This window comes from Amphiura filiformis, chromosome 19 (genome assembly GCF_039555335.1).
Source record: "Amphiura filiformis chromosome 19, Afil_fr2py, whole genome shotgun sequence".
NCBI classification, from domain to species: domain Eukaryota; kingdom Metazoa; phylum Echinodermata; class Ophiuroidea; order Amphilepidida; family Amphiuridae; genus Amphiura; species Amphiura filiformis.
The window spans coordinates 23,583,294-23,608,194 of record NC_092646.1 but is presented as its reverse complement, the minus strand read 5'-3'; the positions used below and the strand labels follow the sequence as shown (position 1 = coordinate 23,608,194).

The window sequence follows — 24,901 nt, the reverse complement described above, 5'->3', positions numbered from 1 at the left end:
CTATTGCTATGGTAGTTAATCCGATTATTGCGTCACTTCGCCGGCGAATAGATGAATACAACTTTTGAATAGATCGCCATAGATGAATGAATGAATAAATATGAATGAATGAATAGATGTCAAAGAAATACTAATCACTCGCACCTGTAAGATTAGTATCAGAGCGGTATTGTTTTCAAGCATATGATTGCAGACATACACAGGTGCGGGCACAGGTGGTGAGCCCAACCTGCTATTAATAATGGTAGTTAATCCGATTATTACATAACTTCGACAGCGCATAGAAAACGGAAAATGTTATAAGCTGTTTAGGTCCTGCAATGAAAACATAAAACCGTGAAAAGAGCAATGTGCTATTCCAGTTGAAATCCATACACCCCTATGGAAGACATGACCTTAATCTTCCACAAAGGGAGTGTGAATTTCAAATGGGATTACCTGAATAGGCGACTCCATATTGATGTCAACTGGGCCCAATATAATTTTCAATAAAACAATTAAAACATTTTATTGTGACTTAATTAATGAACGAATATTATGTGAAATCAATGTTTAGCTCTCTGTATCGATAAGTGTTACTGTTTCCACGCGTCAACAGTCTCAATAATATAATCATTAAAAATTTATATAACCTTCGAATCTCTGATATCAGTCTCTGATGTGTGTAAAAGGGCCATTCCAGTTGAAACCCATACACCCCCTATTGAAAACATGACATTAATCTCCCACACAGGGAGTGTAGATATCAAATGGAGTCACCGATTCATGTAACCCCATTTGAAATTCACAATGTGTGAAAGATTATTGTCGTGTCTTCCGCGGGGGTGTATAGATTGTGACTGGAACAGCCCAACTGATACAAAAGCCTGGTAAATCACTGAAGGTTCAAAAGTCGCTTACGCAACCTTTGTCCGCAGCAGGCACATGACTTTATAGTGTTGTGATCGTAAGTTCGTGGTCTTCTGTCACCAGCACTCGACAAGGGCAGTACGGTATTTCGGAAGTCCAGACGCCGGGTATATTTGTAAGTACAGCTTAATTCTTGTTATGTAGGCCTACATTTAAGTCTTAATAATAATAATATTAATAATAATAATAGGCCTACTAATAAAGTAATGCCGGGACCAAATGGGTAGTTTTTAATATCCTACGGAACAAAATCACAGGCCTATAAATCCTACAAGTATGATTCATATTGGACGTAACAACATTGTAAGCATGAATAGGCCTACACAATCATGAGTTCAGTCTACACCACATTTCGCCATACTGCATTCTAGAAACGCTTGCTGTTAGAATAAGAAAAAGTTTAATGCTAATTTATTGCACATTCTAGGGAAGCGTGGTTACCTATTTAAAATAACCGAGTGAGAGCATCCTCTGTATAAAAAAAAAGAAAATATGAATATTAACTGCACATCATATAACGATTCGTGATACCCAATTGTGGCACATTTGATGTCGTTTAAGAGGCAGAGAATTTTATTTCAATTTTATATACGGCAAAACATTTTTTAATTGAGCAAGAATAAGGATAGAAAAAACGTCGAAAATTCTATGTGAATATTACATTAGACCCAACCAAAGATTACTGTTTCGTGTTTATGGTAATCTAATCTTTTATTTCCTGAAAAAACATTAAGGGTCTAATGTCGATTATTCACATACTTGATCAAAACATCGAACGTGTATACAAGAAAAAAGGTAGGTTCCTCTATAGTATAGGCCTATAAGAGAACACGCAGTTAACAACAATTGACTGCTAATAATACACATTAATGTTTTTAGGCAAATAAAATTCCAAAATATGGTACGTTTTCTGACTTTGCTTGTCACGTGGTAGGCCTATGTTGAAGTTGCGATTATATCTTCAAATAAGTTTCAAATGGATTCCAACAAGACAAGTGGCCGAGTGGTCTAAAGGCGCTGGGTTCATAGGGTGTCCAAAGCAGTACGCCGTGAGTTCGAACCCCGCCTCCGACAAACTTTAATGAAGTAAAATTAAAATTTTACTTTAAAAAATTTCATATTGGGGAAATGTGACTGGCAGAATTTATGTATGGCGTGGAGTGGTGTGAGTTCAGTCAGAGATCATCGATCGACTGCGTGACCTCAACAAATATGCGAGTCACGCGACACAGTTTGCATACGAAAATTATTTGCTGTTAAAGTTATGTAATTATCGGATTAATTACCGTACCATAACAATAGATGAATACAGTTTTTGAATAGATCGCCCTGCACTGCAAGCAGGTTGAATACAATACCGGTACCGCGTGAACGTTGCAGTGCAGAGCAATCTATTCAAGAAAATGTATTCATCTATTAATATGGTAATTAATCCTGTTAGTACATCATCACTTCGACAGCAAACTGAACGAATGTCACAAAATGTTAAGTTTTGGTTCAAAATCTACGGTGGCCGCCCCTAACCCGGGGGCTGAAGAAAATTGAATTTTGCCGCCCCTTCCTCAACAGCCCGAAAAGGTTGCCCCAATTTTTTACGGTCATTTGAAAAGTGAAGAAAAAAAAAAAAAAAGAAAAAGGATTCATAGGCGCTACCGCCCCAAAAGCATCACATTTTGATGTATAGTACCATTTTTTAAAACATTTTGCGCCCCTTTTTCTTTGCTAATTATTTTTAACGCCCCTTCTTCTTTCGCCGCCCCTTTTTGCCGCCCTTCTTCTTCCGCCGCCCCTTCGTTTTGGCCGCCCCCAAAGCCCCCCCAAATACGCGCATGAAAGTGCCTTCCGACTTGACGACATGGCATAGGCGTAGATCCCCCCAATATTTTGGCAGTGGGATGGTCCACGTCCCTACAATCATCCCCCCCCCATGTTGACTCCTGAATGTGGGTTTCTGACCAAATTAACCTCATATTTGCCCATTTTAGCCCCAAAAGTGCAAATTTTTGCGCGCTTCTCGCGCATTTATTCCACTTTCGCACCATATTTCATCGGTTTTGCAGCTTCAAAATAGCTAAATTTTTCGCGCGCTTCTCACGCAATTGTACCATAAACTTATTCTGTCGCCAAAAGGTGCTGGATTGACTATACTTTAAAAAATTCCACCCCCCCCCCCATTTCAAAAAGAAATCTACGCCACTGCGACATGGCGAGATATTTTATCTTGACAATTTATCTGACCATGTCGACATAATATTGATAATAAGTTGACATGTCAAGATAATTTATCTCGCCATGTCATCAAGTCAAATGGGACTTAGACGCTTCCGTAAGCAATTTCTCCAGATGATGTGATCGATAGAGCAAATTTCAGGCAAATGCTAAAAAACCTTTGGGAGCTGACGGGGCACAGTGACATCGCCCCGATATCTTCATAGTAGAAATCGCCATGGTAGGTTAAATCCACAGCCACCCATGACCATTTTATTCGGACCTTATGAGATGCATATTATTAGCGAAGTGACCCGACTAAGGCTACTGACATAGACGGGGTAATTGATTTCTCCCCGGGGGGGGGGCACATCAAAAAATTTTGGTGGGTATGCTCCCCGTAATTTTGAGGGGGTGGGTCTTTGGGAGCTGACAGCGTAGGCCTACCGGTAAAAGGGGGTCTTTCGGAGCTGCGAACCGGGCTGTGAACAAGTAAAATGGGGTCTTTTGGAGCTGCGAAAAGTCAAAATCAAGGGTGTTTCTTAGCTTTTTGGTTGAAAATCGCCTGAAAAAACAAGAAATATGAGGAATGAGCAATTTTTGGGTCTTTTAAAGCTGAAATTATCAAAATCAAGGGTCTTTCGGAGCTTTATTTTGGTCAAATATAGGGGGTCTTTCGGAGCTGCGAAACCCAAAAAGGGGGGTCTTTCCGGGGGAGCATATCCGTATGGTCATTTGTGTTGAGTGCCCCCCCCCCGGGGATTTCTCGCTCTGTGAGCAAGCTTGTATACGACATTGCGGTCAATGGTTGTACTCTCTCCACTTGAGTGAGTGCCGCTATAGCCTGCTGGGCGCTGTAGTCCATACAAGACCAACGCAATATAAAATTGAGAGTCTTGGTCAAATTTTGACTTCAAAGCGCACGGCCAATTTTCAAAGCGCACGCTAACGACTATTTTCAAGTGTATGAGACCACATCTGGTTTCTTGAGAAAAATTCATTTACGGGAGATATTCATCATTTTCTAACTCAGTATCCGAAGATTTTCGTTTGATATCAAAATCGTGCATAGCAATTCACGTGTATCGATCCCGTGTATTCATCTTAATGTCACTGCTGCACCAAATAATTATTAGCCAGGCGATGTCGGTGTGCGGGGTACCTTATTCGAGAAACACTAGCATGACTAGGAACAAATTTGCTCACGGATGCTTTCAGAGCTGCGAACGGTCAAAAGCAAGGGTCTTTCTTGGCTTTCTGGTTGAAAGTTGCCTGAAAAACAGAAAGGAAGGGAAGGGTCGTTAGAGTTGACATCAAAATCAGCCTGGGATCTTTCAGCACTCTGTTTTGGTAAATTCAGGAGTCTTTAGTAGCGCGGTCCCAGGAGTCTTTCCGGGGAGCATTTACGTTCAGCTATAGAGCTCTATAGACGAATCCAATTTCACGCATTCCTACACCTCAATGGCAGCCATAGCTGGGTCCCCGTCGGCTCAATCTCACCTAAAATGTGAAATGATGTGGCCTTGGAGGGTATTTTAAAGTGCATTCTATCACACGTGTTACACGTATAGACAAAAGAATGACAGTTTATAATAACACAAAAGAATCTAACATCGATTTTAAGCGGCTTTAATCCACCCAATTGGGCGATAACAACACCAGATTGGTGTTGCGGGGACCCAGTAATGGCCGACCAAATCCTGACCATGACTTGGCTCGTTGGATTCGTTTATAGTGTGATTTTGTTCTCTTGCTGCGTTTGTCCGATGGAAAAAAATAAACACACTCAAAACATCGAACTATAAATCTGACCAGCAAACACAAAAATGTTTTTGAAAAGTTATAATCGTGTTACCGGTATATCAGAGATCTTCTCTGGTTATATATAAACGTGTGTTGCACTAGGATCCACAACATGCTCATATATCAGGGCTCAGTTCTATAACCCCAATACATTTGCACATTCAATGAATGACCTTTGAAATTTTGAGTACAAAAACTCATACTCTATCAACATGAGGTCAAATTTTGCATTTTGATTGTTTAATTGTTGAACTATGCTATTAGGACAACATTTCAATAACGTTTGAATGTCGGGTTTTATGTATAAAGGTCATAAACATTTTAAAAATGTTTTAGCGCCTATATGAAAAAAACACTCAGCGGTTTTTTTTTTCAATTTTGCCAAAATGTTATTGTAAAAACGGGTTTTCGCAAACATTTGCCAACACTTAACATTATTTTGAAATGTTTTGCACCAAGTATTCAAAAATGTGTTTGAATATTATTAAAACGTTAAATACCCTTTATATACCCTTTATTTGTTTAACCAGTCGGTCCGGGTGAATTAACACACACTACTTGGGTCCTGATGGGACCAGGCTAAAACAATTCTATACCAAAAACGCTGAAATAATATTAGTAATAATTGCCAGGGAGGGTTTCTCTCCATTTAAAACCTAAATAACAACGTAAAAAGCAAAAGAAACCCCACTGGGTATTTGACGGCTTTCGGGATGACTTTAAAATTTGCACGGTTGACTCCGGGGTTGACTACACAAACAAAAAAAATTGTCTGATTCCATTTAGGTGTAAGCTGGGACATCTATAAACATTACAAATATGCTAAAAAATCAGGTTTAAAAATATAGGCACGACTTTGTGATTCTTTGTGAAAAGCTTCTAATTTCACTCTTGTTAGATTGACTTCGCAATTGTTTTGCTAAAATTATGCCCAGCTCAGAAATAAAACCACAATTTGCTTGGATTTTATTTTATTATTGTTTTCTGATATGCACAGGATAAAATGGTGAGCGTATATTCTTTGTTTAAAATACAAAATTAGGATTTATAAAAACACCAAATAAATCCTGACCTTTGTATGGGTTCAACCAGTTTACCGTGTGCCTTAGAAACCCGATAGACGGTGACATTTGACCATACACTAGGATCCACAACATGCTCATCTATCATGGGAACAGTTCTTAAGCCCTAATACATTTTGTAGGCCTACTTTCATCCTTTGAAAAATTGGGTACACAAACTCATACTCTGCAACTTGAGGTCAAATTTTGCACTATGATTATGTAATTGAGGTTATTGGACTATGCCATTGGGATGAGACTATTGTGGTCCATAGTGATAAAATCAATTAACGAGGACTCTACTGATGGCTTTTGTTTGCTAATACCATAGAATCTATATAGCGGTTATTGCCAAAGTTGCAATATGGTGGCACAATTGGGCGGAAAACTGTATGCAAACAACACGGCATATTAATTATACATGTTCTACATTGTTGTATTTTAAAACACTGAAGACCAAAATTGACGTTATTGCCATGATTGGATCATGGAGGTAGTAAGCCTACTACAACTCTGGTGGAAATTCGTTGCCACACCAGGGCCACACCAGCACGTTCTGGTGTTAAAAGCACGCAATCGAAGCTAAATATGGGATAGTTCCGTACTATTTTGTATAATAGTTGCAAATGCACATTCAGATTACACTTGCCCCTCCCCCCCCCCCCCCATTTTCCAATGTTGGGAGACTGTAATGTAGAAATGATGACGATTTTGTCCAAATCAACATTGCAATAGGGGAGCGGGGAAGGATGTTGGCCAATTAACGCTCAGGTGTGGCAACATTTTTCGCCAAGGTTGTAGCTATACTCCATGATTGGATTAAGTAAATAACTAAATCCTGTTATCTACCCAGCAATGTTTGCTTATCATAATAATTGTAACAAACTGTAGACAGAAAAGGCAAACAGACAGAAATTTAGAGTTTTAAATTAGAGAGTTGACAGGAAGTTGTAAGAGTTAAATTGTTATGGATATGATTGGTGTAAGAACGAAAAGTTGAATGTCAGATCAAAGTCATCCGAGGTGAATTAAGTAATGTCAATCACAAATTGTTACAGGTCATTTGAGGTGGACTAAGTTTATATTTGGATTGTCAGAACACCTTCCCCAATCAGACACATTTCTCTTGTTTGGCTTGACTTTGCAAAGAGCGTCTAATTTCGGTCTTGCTAGATTTACTTCGCAACTGTTTTGCTTAAAAGTATGCCCAGCTTAGAAATAAAACCACAATTTGCTTGGATTTGATTTTATTATTGTTTTCTGATATGTTCGGGATAAAATGTTGTGCGTATATTCTTTGTTTAAAATACAAAATTAATGGACTTCTTTCTATGCTAATATTACATTATTGTTTTAAAGAGAAAAAAAAGTATCCAAACAGTTCGGCGCCCATTCCTTTTTTAAAGGAATTTTTATTATAACATCGTACACATTATGGCTTTTCTTCCTTATTTGGCTTGAAATGACTCGAAAAGTTTTATAATATTGATTGGCAAAGAATGACCAAAATAAAATTTGATCGAAATCGTATAATACGATTTCGGTCTGTAATTGAAAGACTTTAAATTGACATTGGCACGTATTATGGATCAAACTGATCATTTTAGTTAGCCGCGGTGGATTATGGGAGAGGGGTGGCAAAAAAGGGGGACGGTAAGAATTGTTGACACATAATTTTTGGCACCGTTTTATTATTGATACACCCTGTTGTAAAAAAACGTTAGAAGAAGGTTAAAATATGCAAAATTCAAAATTTTAGATAAATTCGGATTCCCAAAAATTTAACACTGGTCTTAAACGTCGAAAAAAGGGGAGGATTTTTGGTACGGCCATGCAAACAGGTGGGGGGGGTTAACGATTTTTGGTACAACACATTTAAATGCGCTATACCGGTTCCATGCATATTTTCAGTTAGGGTAAGAATTCGATTTAAAGTTTTAAATAGCAAGCTCATTATATACTACCACCATACACGCATGCAGGTAAAATGTCCTCATTTGACGGTTGAACTACAAATGCTCAATTAACCATGATATTGTAAACAATAATCAAAATAGAAAAACACAAACGCGTGATCATGGTAATGGTCACGAGCTCCACTATAGTCATTAACAAACAGTTGATTATTGTAACTTGATAGTTATAAATAACTTCATAAAAAGGTTAGTTTAACAAAATACAAACTGAATGAAAAAGTTGCAGTCGTTGTCAACCTGGCCTGTTGTTGGCAGCTAGTTGTATATCCATTCGTAGGCCTTCGTGTATTCTATTGGATATTATAGAATACAAATGGTTCAGGCTGATTAAAGGCCCTTTCAGTGATTTCACAGGAACATTAAAAAAAAAATGGAAATTTGTCAGAGTTGCTTAGAAATAAAGATTAAGTCTACAGAATTTCATTAAACCACTTTTCCCCTGAATACATCGACAAATTAGTCAAAAAACAGAAGTTTTAGAAAGGTTTTCTACTTCAACTCAGATCGACTCGAGAAAATCGAGATTTTCGTACAGTGCGCCACCAATCGACTGGAAAAACTTCCTAGTCCAGTGCTTCTAACACGGGGGAAGTAGAGTCTAAATTGATTTAAAACAGAGTAACAGACGCTTAATTTTTGTAGTAGAAAACAAAATAAGCAATTAAACGTCACCGAGGCAAACTAACGGTCAATTCAAATATGAAAAACAGTTAAAATTGTGTATTTTGTTTAAAATAGTAGCTACTGATGTAATAAGTAGTAGAAACAATACGCAACGCGTGTTGGTACGGTGGAGAGTGAGCTTCTTTCGATCTCGAGTCGGACTTTTTGTACTGTCAGTATCAAAAGTCCAGATTCATGTAAATGCTTTATTTTGTTTAAAATACACGGCTTTCGACCGAACCACTAGCAGGCTATGTTAGCACATCTATGCCAATTACAAAGGTACCAAAATCTGAATTTTGATGATTTTTACGATCGTCCAGATGAGCAAATCACTGAATGGGCCTTTAAGGTAAGGAACCATCCTGAAGCAATGGACTATTCCAGTTGCAATCCATGATACACCCTTTGTGGAAGACATGACCTTAATCTCCCGCGCAGGGGGGGTAGATTTCAATGGAACCATCCAGTTAGGTATCATTATAACCCCGATTTGAAATTCACACTCCATGTGTGGAAAATGTAAATTAAGGTCATGTCTTCTATACGGGGTGTTTTGGATTTCAACTGGAATGACCCAATGCTCATAAATCGACTGCTTCCAGTAAAATTTAGGCTATTGTTTTATAACCGATCATTATTCTGAATACGACAGTAGAATGTCGTGCAGCAATGTCAACTTTTACAGCATGACAATGCAATGCTATCAAAGTCAATGTGCTGTAAAATTTTACACTAATATTAATACTGAAACGAGTTTCGGTATTAATATTATTTAGTGAACATGTATTACAAACAAATACAGTGTAGGCCTGTGCTATGCCGTTCAATATATACAGCGTTTCACTGTATTTTTGCACTGGATAAAATCATATCTCACAACTTTAACACACCGTCTAAGGATAATAAGGCTCAAACTTACTAAAACTATATCGTTTTGTCACTGTGAATACGCAGATTTCAGCTTCTGGATCTTGATATGGTTGAGTTGGTAGCTTCAACGCTTTACCGTTGTATACATTCACCAACTGTGGTGGAATGGTAATCAAAGGGTCGATTAAAAAATATACATATCGTACAAACTGCATTTGTGGCAGGATGGTCTCATGCATATGGGTGGCCATTCGGGTCATTACGTGTATTGATACGCATATTCGAATACACGTATTGATACACGTAATGACCCGAATGGCCAATCATACATGCAGACCTGATCTCATGTAGCCTCTATAATGAAGGAGTCAATGCTGATGGGTGCTGTAGTAGCCTCCCTTGGTCCAGGCAGCAAAAATCATGAATATAATGATACATGTAAACTTCCTCTGTGGTGGTTTGAAAATAGGTTTAAAAACGGCAACTGATACCCTAAAATGTATATGAAAAACAGTTTTATACATGAGTCCACACAAAGTACCCAAGAATTATTGTGCCTTTTCAAATTTGTACAGCAGTTGCCATCGTCCAATTTATACCATGGTAATTCTATGAAATGTGCTTTCACTGTAAGGAAAAAAAAACTGATAACACTTAATAAGCACTAAAACACGTTTATTTTTTATATTTTTCACGTAAAAGTATAGGAGCATTGCATACGATTAACACTATAACACGTTTATAGAGGTATTTGTGATAAAAATATAAACACTCCAACACGTTTATACATGTTTTAACATAGTAACACTTTAAAAAGTATTAATCGTATGCAACACCTATACTTTTACGTGTTGAGCTATAAACGCGTTTTAGTGTTTATTAAGTGTTATCCGTTGTTTTTTACAGTGTTGGTAAATTGTCAAAAGTGGCTGAAAAAAACAAAAAATGGGTCGTTTTGCCGAAAAGTAGGGACACCCCCCCCCCCGTGCCACATCAATCTGCTACAAAAATTCCCTTTCTTTGGCTATTAGTATCTAAATTTATTCATTATTAATGAAGTGAGTTGAACCACCAATTTTGCCAGGGTGAATTTTGCTTCACTTTAACAATCCCTCTGTTTTGTACTTTTCTTTTCAGATTTCACCTAGAAAACGAAGACAGAACCCATTGGAACATGATGCACCAATCTGTTATTCTAGCAATTTTGGTAAGCCTGTGCTTACAGGCTGTCTACGGTTACCCATCAGGGCCACCGGTGGGCAGTGTGAAAGGATTATGTGAAGCCATGGATCCAACGGGACACGGACCAAGCAAAGCAACGGGCGACCCACCCTATGTTATATCCGTCAGCTCATCGTCGTATAAAGCAAATGCTAATATTACAGGTATTGTAAGAAAAAGTTTAAAATGATTTGAATCATGTATCCTATTATGAAAGTTTAATGTAAAATGCCATTATAGTATATCGTAATATTGTTAGCAGGGGCGTAACCAGACCTGACCTAGGGGGGGGGGAATAAAAAAATTCCCAAAACGGGTGGGGTCCAGGGGACAGCAGTAAGGCCCCTTGTGGGGTCCAGGGGCAAAGCCCCAGCGGAGGCCCAGGGGCGGAGCCCCCGGTTTTTGGCATGTTAGAGCATAGAGGCTAAAAATCTTTGTTTCAGAGTACAAATTTCCCTTTCTTTTCTACCCTCTTTTTCTTTCCTTTTCTCTTCTTCCTCCCGCTTTACTATTCTTTTTTCTTCTCCCTAAATTCCCCTTTCCCTTCTCCCCTCTTTCTTTTCCCTTCCCTCTTTTTCTATCCTTCCCCTCTTTTCTCCCTTCCCTATTGTTTGCGCTTCTTCCCAGTTTTTTTGTGTCGGGGGGGCAGCTTTCCCCGGCCCCCACTGGTTAGGCCACTGATGTTAGCAACGATAGTGAGAGTATAGTAATATACAACCATGAAGTGAGCACAGCATTTTCTAAAGTCTCACATTAGACTTGTCGGCCTACACGTGCTTACATAGACAGCACATTATACGCAGGTGCGTCACATTGCGTCACAGGGTGTCAGCTGGGCGTAGCTCATGGACATAGTAGTACTATTTTCATGGGTAGCTATAGTCGGGTATACTCTATAGGTTGTGGCCCGGGTTGTGGCTCCTTCTGGAGGATTTTAAGACAACAAAAAGTTGCGTGAAATCATCAACAATCTGTCTAATCCAGCATGGAGAAGTCTTAAGCAATATGGAATATTGGCCGGACGCGGGGGGGGGTTGAATCCATAAAGGTCCACTTTTTTGCTATTTCCAATAAAAAAAGATTGGAAGAAAAGTCTACAAAAGACAGACAAAGGGTCCACCTTTAGGTGTGATAAGATGTAGTGGGGGAGTATGTTTTTCGAATGGTCAGGGTTAATCATTTTGAAACACATACTCCCTCTGGATTATGGCTTTACCTAAATTCCACAGCAGGAGTGAGTATTCAAATTAAAGTTACCAAATTTGTCTATTCTAATCATACTCCCTTCGTGGAAGACTTCAACTAAATCTTCCACAGGGGTAGTGTGGATTTTAAATTGAATAGCCCATTAAGGGGGCACTACACCCATGTGGTAAATTTGTGACTATTTTTGCATTTTTCTCAAAAAATAATTACACACTGGTAACAAAAGTTATGTATATTATTGGGGCAAGAAATCCAATTACTACACTGAAATTTCAGTGACTCAAGACAAGCGTTTCAGTATATATGATAGGAAACAAGGTACATCCTAGCGGTACCTTATTTCTGATCATAAATAACAAACCGCTTGTCTTGGGTCACTGAAATTCCATTGTAGTAATTGGATTCCTTGCCCCTATAATATACTTAACTTTTGTTACCACTGTGTTATTAGTTTTTGAGAAAAATGCAAAAATAGACACAAATTTATCGAGGGGTGTAGTACCCCCTTAAAGGTTGATTCAGTCCGCAACACTTCTACACTTGATGTCATAAATTTAAACACAAAAAAAAGTCTACGTTATTCAGCTATTAATTTTGTTCTTTACACAAATGTAGATCATAAACAAACAAATATCTTGAGTGAAAGTTTTTTAATGCAATGAAGGAAATGTAATTAAAAAACACATCTTTTTTCAGTATCAATTAAAGTAACGGGCGATTCGGAACATTTTGAAGGTCTCTTTGTGCAAGCCCGTCGTCAAGATGCATCGAAAGGAAGCACAACAGAAGCGCTTGGAACGTTTTCAGATCAACCAACCGACACACAACTTCTTCACTGTGGTAATGCTAAGAATGTAAGTGCATATCGTATACACTAGGATCCACAACATGCTCATCTATTAATGCACAGTTCTTTAACCCCAATACATTTAGTACATTCATTGCATGACCTTTGAATTTCGAGTACAAAAACTCATACTCTGGAACTTGAGGTCAAATTTTGCACTATGACTGTTTAATTGAGGTTATTGAACTATGCCATTGGGATGAGGCCATTGTGGTCCATTGTGATATTGTCAGCCTGCTACGATATTTGCCCAAGTCCCGGGCCCAAGTCAATTGTGAGAACAAAGTATAAAATCACGGTTCAAGCATGCTCTTAAACATATTTATTCACAAGTCTTTGCACAAGAACAAATGATGAGACAAATGAACCCCTTGAGCACTACCTGCTGATCTAACATTGCCTCTGATTGGTCAATTACGTGATTTCTTCACTTTAATCACCAATCAGAATGGAGGTTTGCAAATAATTCACCTCAATTTTTTTTGTGTGGTGAAATTATTCTAACAATGTTGCTGATTGGTCCAAATTGATGATAAAAGCTTCTTTTTGGCCAATCGGCAGGTAGTACTCATGGGGTTAAAGGGAATAGTCAGAAATGATTAGGATGATTACATAACTGATGTATGCTTCATTGTTTTGCATTTCGTGATCCACAGCATCATCTCCCCACTTTTCTCAAAAAAGGGGTCGTCACGTCCAGTATAAAATGAAATACCTTGAAAATGCATCTTCTCCCACAAATCATAACAGTGACGCCACTTGCACAAATGCATTGCTATTAGGCCAAACAAAACAAAGGTTAGTCTCAAAGCTTGCGTGCGCATTTTGCATTCGTTTTTAAACCACTCTTGAGCTATCAGACGAACTTTTTTGTTTGTTTGGCCTGACATTAAGGGGTCACTTATCTTCCAGTGAAAAAAACAAATACCTTCAAAAAATTTATTAGCTAAGAAAAACAGCAGTGACGGTATGTTCAAACATGAAGTGCTGTTAATCAGTGTATATGTGATTTGGTCAAAGGTCATTACAGGGTTACTTCCGGTGTAAAACCAAATACACACATTTTTATTAGCCAGGAAAAAAGTAGCAGAGTGGCGGTATGTTCACACATGAATTACTATGATACTCGGTGTATTATTTTATTTGGGGTCAAAGGTCATAAAGGGAACGCGTCCGGTATAAAACCAAATGTTTGGTTTCTCTTTGGTGTGAATCCGTTCATGTCTAGTCTTGTCTCCTGCTTGTGAGAAAGTCTTTTTACAATATTTACATTGATATGGCTTCTCTTTGGTGTGAATCCTTTCATGTCTAGTCTTGCTACCTGCCTCTGAGAAACTCTTTTCACAATATTTGCAATGGTATGGCTTCTCTTTGGTGTGAATCCTTTCATGGCTAGTCTTGTTTCCTGCCTCTGAGAAAGTCTTTTCACAATATTTACATTGGTAAGGTTTCTCCTTGGTGTGAATCCTTTCATGGGTAATCTTGTTACTTGTATTTGAGAAAGTCTTTTCACAATAATTACATTGGTAAGGTTTCTCTTTGGTGTGAATCCTTTCATGTTTAGTCTTGTCTCCTGCTTGTGAAAAAGTCTTTTCACAATATTTACACTGGTAAGGTTTCTCTTTGTGGTGGATCTGTTCATGTCTAGTCTTGTCTCCTGCTTGTGAGAAAGTCTTTTTACAATATTTAAATTGGTAAGGTTTCTCCATAGTATGAATCATTTCATGTCTAGTCTTGGTATTTGCATATGAAAAAGTCTTTTCACAATATTGGCATTGGTAAGGCTTCTCTTTGGTGTGAATCCTTTCATGTCTAGTCTTGTTACTTGCCGCTGAGAAACTCTTTTCACAATATTTACATTGGTAAGGTTTCTCTTTGGTGTGAATCCTTTCATGTCTAGTCTTGTTACCTGCCTCTGAGAAACTCTTTTCACAATATTTACATTGGTATGGTTTTTCTTTGCTGTGAATCCTTTCATTTGTAGCCTTGTCTCCGGCCAGTGAGAAAGCCTTTTCACAACATTCACATTGGTCAGGTTTCCCTTTTGTGTGAAACCTTTCATGTGTATTCTGTGCACTTGGAGAGAACCTATTGTCACAATATTTACATTCGTACAGTTTCACTTTGGTGTGAATCCTTTCAGGTATGGTCTGTTTACAGCTGTACCAGTACCTGTGTAATTTCACTCTATGTCTTGCTATATGTTTCACATAATATGTGAAATCACTGTAAAATTGTCCGCAGTAGATACACATATATGGTTGATAACTATTTGCATAATTCGACTCAAGTTGTACTTGATATGTCCTGCCCTGTAAATACTGCAATTGGTGTATGGTCTTCATGGCTCTAAAATGAGAAAGAAAATGTATATTAGGCCTAATCGGTAAAAAGAATTGTTTTAGAACCGGGTTTAGAACTAATTGCATGGATTCCAAGGGGATAGATTCTAGATGGGGGTGGGTATGGTATAAAAAAACCCCAGATTTTTGCCATTTTGACCAAAGCACATGTGCATTTATATTTACCATACTGAAACTAACAAAACAATACCTAAAAGTATCATATTTTAATCATTTTGTCATAAACACGATTTTCCACAAGTTACTATTGTTTGTGCCGGGGTGTGACAGTTGTCATGTTGATGACAGACACACGTAACAACCTTGAATAATAATACAGAATTGTGATGTAACATTCTGTACATAGGGTATTAAATGCAACGTGACATCTCTCATGATAGAGTCACCATCATTCAAAAAATTAAAAACAGGGCAATTTGCATGATAACACAATAAAACAGGTGATAGTACTAGTAGGTTGTGGAATCAATCTAGAGACCTGTCTCTCTGTATAGTTGGAAGAAGAGGCTACCGTGGACCCTCAGAAATCATGCGTAGAAAAACAATAAGCTATATGTAAAAAAAATTCAAAAAATGTCCCTACGGGTCAACCGTCAAATATGCCATTTTAACAGGGTTCAAATTTCAAAATTGTTCCAATTTTGTTTAAAAAACCAAAACGCCAGTACTCCTCTGATCATAACCAGGATTTTCTTTAAGCATTTTGCTGAAGGGGTATTTTCTAATTTTTTGGACCCTTTCAATTGTTAATTTTTCCTCTGAAGGGGTCCAAAACATTGCACAATGTGTATTTTTATAATACTATTTTTGAAGACATTTTTAACAATGTGTGTGTTTTTGGAGCAGTGGGGGGGGATTTTAGAAGAAAATAATAAAATGTAAAAGATGCCCCTGAGAAGTAAGAAAGTTTTGCAAAATGAAGACCTAATTAAAGCGATTTGGTGGATCATTTTCGTTTAAAAAAGCCGAAAATGAGCAGTCTATGGAGCCTTTCGTGGACGGCAAGTTTTCCCTATGGTAGGCCTACAAATTGTGTTAAACATAAATATTGGCAAATGTCGAAAGCAGAAGTGAAAGTGACCATTTGTTTATCAACTACGCATGGGGATGTTCCCCCTCAGATCTAATTGAAGTGACTTGGGGGACCATTTTGGCAGTATTACTGTGTAAAATTTTAAGTTTGAACAGTTGAAAAAGCCAACAATTTGTGAAATGACGGCCATGAAGCCTTTTGTGGGCATGTTTTCCCGATTATTGTTGGCCTATAAATTGTACACTACACATATGGCCGAACTTGGCAAATGTTGAAAGTAGAAGCGAAAATGGCCACTTATTTATCCACTACGCATGGGTGTCTGAGGGGGTGTTTCCCCCTGAGAGGGAAAATTTTGCAAAATTAAAAGTCCAATTGAAGCCATTAGGTGCATCATTTAAACCAAAAAAGTTAATTTGCAAAATTTCAAACTGAAGCTTTACAAAGTCTTGAGGCTTGCAATCACTAAAACATGCATGGATCGATGCTGACAAAATGTGATGGGCCTTGCATATCGGGAGTAGATCTTAAATGCCAAAAGCCGAGAATATATGCACCATAGATAAATAAAAATGCACAATATCGGATGTTTCTCTATTCAAATATTTTAACGTGTACGTTTTCAAGATTTTGTACGCGTTGGACTTTGGGACTTTTAATTTGAAGGGAGTACGCAAAGTGCCTGAATGCGTAAATACGCATGTTTTGTGTTTTTTAAAGTAAACCCTGATCATAACAATTCAGAAAAACTATAGTTTGACCTATCTGCGACATACCGTTATTGAGTAAAATTAATCAAAATTGGGGAGGGGTCAGTTTTTTGGTCATACAGGGGTCAAAAACTAAAAGTGTTCTGATTTCAATAAACATGGTATCAAATTGTTTGTGAAAGTATAATGTAATCAAATAGGGTTTGTGGCCCGGTGTGGGGAGATACGACCCCCCCCCCCCAAGTGGGTCCAGCTTTGATTTTCGGCTGTTTAGACAATCATATCTTTAATATGGTATATTGTTTGAACTTCTAAGTTGCATATTGGGATTCTACACAAAAAGTTAGCCACACAGGGGTAGCGCTAAGCTGCATTTTGTGTCCCGGTACTCCCGGACTCACCAAAATACAGTTCGGACCCCCCATTTTTAAATTTTCTGCGAGTTCAGGGGTTCCTGCAGACCCCCAGCTTTTCATGTTGGTCGATTAGGGATTCCAATTGAGGCATTTTCTCATATATGCCGTCACAATTTACAACAACTGCACAGAGCTTACGGTTACCTCTGCTCTGCTTTTTACGATTGGAAGCACTATTATGATGAGGAGCATTTAAAGACGTTGGTGATGATGTAGCAACTGGGGAACCAATGTCGGTATATCAGTGAGCGAATCATCCAGACTGCTAAAGGAGTTAGATAATGAAATGGCTGAAAGTGTATGGAAGATTGAGGGGCTAATGTTTGGTAACCCGCACTGACAGCAGATCCATGAAATACTATTGTTGGCATTAGATTCATAAATTTCAATGGGCATGTTCATACATTCAATATGATACCATCCTTGGCATCACGATCTTCCGCTACGTGTTTCATGACTACTTATAGTCCAACTTAGTATTCCGTTAAAAATATGTCAGTATGATAACACTACAGTCAATGTTTTTTTTCTGACGAATAAGTTGGACGTGGACAAACAACTACGAATATATTAAAAGGTCATGTCCGCGATAACTTAAGCTTACTTTATAAGCTTACCTTAATGATATGCTCCCATACAATTTGGAATTGGATGCGGTTATGCACTCACACGTGTACAACTAGAAGGTGCGCTGTAACTGACTGTAAACCATAAAACCACGATGTAATTTACAAAAATATCAAATTAATCAAAAGTCTTTCGAGAACACAACACACACAAAATCAACCGGACTGTGCAGCGCAGCGCAAAAATAAATCTTAATTGGGTTACGAGCTGTCAGTTAAGTGAAAATACGGGCGCACGCCACCAAATAATTAGTACGATTGCACTTGAGCAAACTTGTAATTGACAAGATTCACGTAATAATAAGGGTCTTGTTTAAAAGCTTTAAGGCTACATGCTCTTTTTGGTTGAAATTTTTGGCGGGAAATAATCCCGCCAAAACATTAAAGTAATTTTTTCCCACAACTAAATATCATAGTCAGGAAATTAATGATGCATCTGGTAGCTTAGATCATAACTTCCATTGCACTTTGTTGCAATTATCCCAGAAAATTCTTGATTTGTTTTTACAGAGTCTTGAATTGTCGATGTTTTTGATCAAAAACATCACTCGGTGTATTTTGAAACTCGAGGCATTAACTCTTCTCAAATTAGCCCCAAATCATAATTTATTATATGCATGTGTAGCAAACACCAATGGGAATAATTGGACGTTGTTTGCGGAGCCTAAATTTGGTTTGATTTTATTTCACAATAATTCTAAGGTGAGAATTTTGACCTGACATTTACTTTTTGGATTTCAAATTTAAATTTATTGATATACATATTTTGAATAAATAAAGAGTACGCTTACCTTTCTGCAACACTTCCCGGTATCATTAAGCATCTGCTGATAACCAACATTTTAGCTGAAAACAGTCCCTTCCTATCATTTTTGAACAAAATATGGTTCAAAAGTCCGTACGCTGCGTGTATAAACTAGCACAGCGAGATAACGAACAGAGCTATTTACGGTGGGGTATCTATTGTAAGCTATTAGGGTAGGCCTATATAGTATATCTTCCCGCAAGTGACAAGATGTGTCAAGCAGGGCGGTATATTCAAACGCTATTGTCTGGATCATTGAGTATCGATTGAGCACGTATACATGCAGCACGGATGTGTGTGGTCCTCCCCAGGTTTTGACATAAATTACAAATGATGTCGTGAATGACCCAGCGTTTTCATTTTATTATTACTAAATTAATCGTCGTTTATCACAAGTGCTAAGAGTTGTACCAGTTCAATTCATCAAAATTAATTTGTATTAAATGAAAAACAAACAGACAAGTAGAGTCATATGTCTTTCTATGACCGTATTCCTACCAAAATCAAAATCAAAATGATTTTCAATACACTAGAAACGTGTTGATATGTATATCTTTGAAAATCGCCGAATGTTAACCACAGTCACCGTGGCACAGCATAGGCATCTTTAGCATTCAGTGAAATTGGCAGTGGTTCGAACCCCGGTGAAAATTTTAGTATTTTTTATTCTTTTTACTAATGCGCTGTGCCGTTTTACAAACACGCCCCTGAATGAAACTCATGGGCATGTACCCTTAAAAGAGAGTCTCCGACAAGCACAATAGTATGCCTCATAATGTTAGAAAAATAATTATCAAGCACGAATCCCGGGCACGAATCACATTCAGTTCAAAACAAAATTGACATCATGCGCGTAGGCCCGGGCCGTAGGCCTATATTGGGGAGGATGTTTGGAGGAACGAGCCCCCCCCCCGGGTAAAAGCAGGGGAGGCAAAAAGGAAGGGGTGGCAAGAAGAATTATCAAAGAAAAATGGGCGGGGAAATTATCAAAAATGTTTACAAATTAAAATTTTTGAAACAAATGGAATTATACGTAGGCCTATTACATCAGCTTATATCGTCTGCCCTTGTTCGAGATTGCGCAGTGAGTATGTGTGACGTAATTAGAGGTTAAATCAAGATGCATTATGGGATGTATGCTAATTATATATATCTGTGTACTTTGTTTTCAGAATGCTTGGGGTCACAAAGATAAGAAGACAAAGACTGAAAAAACAATCACCTGGACTGCCCCCGATGATCAGGGACCGCTGGTTTTTGTGTAAGTATCCCAGGTATGACGTGACACTGCACATGCACTATGGACCACAATGGCCTCATCCCATTGGCATAGTCCAATAACCTCAATTAAACAATCATAGTGCAAACATTGACCTCAAGTTTCAGAGTAAGAGTTTTTGTACCCACATTAGTCAAAGGTCATTAAATGAATGTGCAAATGTATTGGGTTTAAGAACTGTGCCTTGATAGATGAGCATGTTGTGGATCATAGTGATGCACTCTTACACGATGTACGGTACTCATTTTTGAATAGAAACTTGTCAAATTTGACAAGGGGAAACTATTCATTACGTTTTGTTACCTGGAGAGATTTGATCATGTCTCATCTACTTTTTAAACCAAATCGACGGTAATAACTCTTGTAGTGAGGGATCAACATTAATAACCATAAATTGCCTCAAGCAAAACTCACTTCCTGGGAGCCAAATACCACACAGGGTCATTTTTATGTAACGTATTGACCCATTTGTGTTATATACTGCCTCTAACTATTGTAGGAATGTCGGTTATTAGTAATGTGACTAGTGTTCTTTCTGCATGATAAACAAACACATAATTATTATACGCGAACGGGGTCTAGAATCCCTTCTGGGTCCGAGTTCTTGATTTGGAGAAACACGCAATCGAGAGGCGATGAACATGATGAAACAATGTACTTTAAGACTGTCGATGTATCACTACTTTATTTATATGGGCGCTCAAGATCAATGCGCAGATCATCTTGGTCCAAGCCTTAAGTAGTGTTTAATAAGACGAGTTCTCAGCATTCCTTCTGCCTATGAAAATCATGCCATTTTAAGACTTGTTAACACCTAGGCCTACATGGTTCAACCGTCAACTCACTTCGAACACAGCTCACTCCTGGCTCGCTACAGACAGACATACCCTTACTGTCTGTGCATCCTACTTTTAAATAGCATGTTTCTTAGGAGAGGGCAGTATACTCCAAGAACACGTGGACTACTGAAATTATCCCGAGTCTAAATAATTGTCGACACATCAATTTCCTTCGAATCTGAACTGTCAATCCAGGTACTTCTTATTATATCGAGGACTATTGCACTATAATGACATCCTTGTGATCTGGACACTGGTCAACTCATTGACAGATACGAACCTCAGGAGGGAATTCAATTTTTGATCAATTCTATCTAGGTAGTGAAACGTAATGTTTTCTCTTCAAAATGACTAGCATGTCGAGGTCATTCACCAAACTCAATTGAATGCAATACAATGGAGGACGTGAACAATTTTACAAACACTATTGGAACACGGATTATAGAATGAATAGATTCTTGTCAATATTGACCTTTTGAGTAGGCCTATGTTAACTTCTCAGAGGGGGATATAACAGAAACTTGTCAAAAGGAAATGGGTAATCTTGTCAATGAGTTGGAGATCTTGGCAATTTGAATAGTTATTATGCTTGTTCAAATAAAATAGGGATCAAATAATTTTCAACACAATTTGTTGACCCTAAACTAGGGGCAATTCGGCACTGTGACCCCAAAAGGCGGCGCCAAGGGCACGTGCCCCCCAGTTTCCGCACGTCAGATAAATCGGCCTACAAATCACCAAAAATCCCACTATAATTTGGACAAAAAATTCTAAATTTTAGGCACATTCTCCGACCTCCTCCGATTTCACCCCCTCCCCATTCTTCTCGGAAAAAAATTATGAAGCTTCTACTATGGGGTTGAGGCTGTTGATCGGACCAGCCGTTTTCAAATAAAAATATGTTTTGGGTGATTTAGCGGTATATCTGCTTCTATCAAGACTACCACGACCATGATGACTGTATCAAGTTTGCAACAAAAATGCAATTTTTAATCATTATTTTCAAAATCTTTTCAGAGCAACTATAGTGAAAGGACCCAAAGAGATGTACTGGATGGACGTGAAGTCAAGTGAACTAACATTTGACGCCGGTGAAAAAAAGTTACATGTGAACACAAAATGGGACGATTTCAAACAACGGCTATATTATCAAAGAAAAGTAGCAAACCAGCCATAGGATGCTATGGGTATCATTGAATCGTTCACCTGTGTCTATACTAGGCTATTCCATTTAATATCCACACTACCTCTGTGGAAGATTTTGGAAATATCTTCCGCATGGGGAGTATGAATTTCAAATGTAATGAACACATTAGCAGCACCATTTGAATCACTTGAACACCCTTTGAGAAAGATTCAACCTGTATTTTCAACCGAGGGAGGGTTAGTTGCAAATGGAGCTGCTTATGTGTTCATTCCATTTGAAATTCATACTCCCCCTGTGGAGGATATGTACAAAAACTTCCACAGGGGTAGTGTGGATTTTAAATGGAATAGTCTATTTATACGTTTAAAACAGCTGTTTGGTAGATCCGCTACAACAAACCTAAAAATCACACTAAAAATGGACTTTCAGAGATCCGTCGTGAACCAACAAAATTTGTAAAAGTTTCTAAAGTCGCTTTGAGGGTAGACGTGGTATTGATCTAATTGTATTATCTAAATCAATATATTATTGAGAAATAACACTTCGTTGTTTTGCAAAAGTTCATTCTACAAATCATATACTTTGTAAACTTGCTTGAATTATTGTTGTTAATGAGTTATGTACGTTTTACAAAAGTGTTGTTGTTTCAGCCCTCTTTACAAAATAACTCAAGAACTACACACTTAAAACTCCCGGGTTAAAACTATGGGGTCAAAAAATGACCCAAGCGGCATTTTTGACCCCAGCATAGTTATCAACTACACACATTTTGACCCCGTTGGTCAGGGTCATTGCAATGACTACGTATTGGGGTCAAATAGTAACCTATTGGGGTCAAAATAATACCTCATTTCGGGGTCAAATGGAATGATCCCTTTTTGGGTTGCTCAATATTGACCCCACTGGCTGTGGTCATTTCAATGACCACGTATTTTGGTCAAAATGTAACCCCATTGGGGTCAAAATATAACCACATTTCGGGGTCAAAATAATGAATTGACCAATTTGAAAGGGTTGCTTATATAGGGTTACTCAATAACCACATTTAGGGGTTGTTTGGATCCCGGGGTTTGGATTCATAGTATGGTCATGATGCGATGGATGGTCATGCTGGTCCCACCAGGACATAAGTGTGTCTTTGTACAGAGCAAGCATTACATAAACAGCAAATTTATACAAAATGCATCTGCCATCTGTGTATCACACTGACACGCAGTCAGTCATCGCCTATAACAGTTCAGTGAGTTCACATTAGGCCTATAAGCTTAGGCCTACATGAGTAAGCTTATAACAAAGCTTAACAACTACAGCCAAGATTCGCGGCCACCCGGATGCATCCTTGCAGTCCCACTTTTCAAGTAACTTTTCATATTCCATCATGCAGAGCACACGCGGCAATCGGCTGCTGCACAATCAGAACAAATGAAATATGGCGCTGATGTGACGTGGGAAGCCGATGCACATGCACCGTATTTGCAAATAGTTCCGAAATGCAAGTCATTATATTAAGTAGAAAAATTGAGCAACGTCGGTCAAAAAATCAGCTTTATTTAATAATCAAAAAACATTAATTGCAGCTCATGTTTAAACTCATTTATGACTTTAGATTTTCAAAGCTGAATATTGTAACTGATATCAATGCGCGACGGTATCAGCAATTTTACCACGAAGTTTTTGAACACGTTCGTCGTGGCTAAAATGACCTCGTGAATGCGGTCAAATTAAAATAGTACAACGCCAAACGTGGTTTATTCAAAATGACCACGGAAAATATAACCCTGTAGTTTTTAGTGTGTAGGCCTACAGGAGACAGGACATACAAAAGTAGGCATATAATTGTGTTATTTGAATTCTTCTACACACTGGCTATGAAATGATCTATGCAAAGCTCACTACCATTCGCAAGATGCTGTGAACTACCAAATCGAAACAGTTTAAAATACATGTAGCCTAGTTGCTAATCTTAATGAGTTTGCTGTTCGGCTGGCCGAAACAGCTGCTTCAACACCAGTCGCGGCGCCACGGGGGCATGGGGGTCAGTCCATAACTCTTTCTCCCCTGTTGCCCCCCCCCACCCGAAAAAAAATCCCAAAATTACGAAAATGTCCGCTTTTTGCGGTAATGTTGCGCAAAATTTGTTGATTTTGCCCCCCTGAAATTCACTTTCCCCCAAAAAAAAAATTCCTGGCGCCGCCACTGTTCAACGCGTTGACGTCACTGCCAAATCAGGAGCTATCAGGGTAAATATGGTATAGTAGAACGAGTCCAGGGGTTCGCATGGGTCGCGAACCATTTCACTGACTGTCTTTTATATGTAGGCCTACCATTTCTCAAAAGTGTTGCGGAAGTTGTTATTTCCGACTTGTTATTAAGTCCTTTAAGTTTAACATGATATCATGGGATTATAGCAAAAAATAATTATGTATCTCCATTTACCCATATCCTTAACCTCTCAATACGTCACATAAAGCTACATAATGGCACATATATAAAACTGCGCACTAAAAGTATCTAAACACTTGAAACAAAAGCTGTTAAAAAATAAAGGTTGGTGATTTAACATCCCGGGAGGGGGGGGGTTCTTCCTGGTTGAAGGTATACGGGGATGTGCCACGGTTTTGGGGTACCTTTTCAGCGATTTTGGTATATCGATGGGTGGGTTTTCAGTGGATACCAATGCGCCCAATTGGGCGCATTTGGGCAGAAATGCCATTAAAGCGCCCAATTATGGCAAATTTGGGTGCTTTTTCTTGAAAATGGGTATACTGATGGGTAGCAAAAAGTAGGTATAGAGAAAGTCAGCATCCGAAAGTCTGCGTGGCACACCCCGTACAAAATTTTTCGAAGAACCCCCCGGGTTTATGCGCTTCATCTAAGCATGACCTAAGTATCAGCACACTTCACCAAGTCCGCAAC

The 24,901-nt window shown here is 38.4% G+C and overlaps 2 protein-coding genes across 2 annotated transcripts; one reads left to right on the top strand and one right to left on the bottom strand.

Annotated features, from left to right (window-relative positions):
* Positions 1-936: 936 nt before the first annotated feature.
* On the top strand, positions 937-22,561 carry LOC140141079 (putative defense protein 3). The gene is made up of 5 exons (XM_072162851.1): positions 937-1,024; positions 10,631-10,878; positions 12,617-12,774; positions 19,893-19,981; positions 21,856-22,561. Exons 2-5 carry the CDS (start codon positions 10,668-10,670, stop codon positions 22,013-22,015), a joined length of 618 nt encoding a protein of 205 aa, XP_072018952.1. The 5' UTR covers positions 937-1,024; positions 10,631-10,667; the 3' UTR covers positions 22,016-22,561.
* Positions 12,768-18,060, bottom strand: LOC140141078 (uncharacterized). The gene is made up of 2 exons (XM_072162850.1): positions 17,907-18,060; positions 12,768-15,116 (listed from the first exon to the last, which is right to left on the bottom strand). The coding sequence occupies exon 2, from the start codon at positions 15,110-15,112 to the stop codon at positions 13,907-13,909; it is 1,206 nt and encodes a 401-aa protein (XP_072018951.1). The 5' UTR covers positions 15,113-15,116; positions 17,907-18,060; the 3' UTR covers positions 12,768-13,906.
* Positions 22,562-24,901: the final 2,340 nt, after the last annotated feature.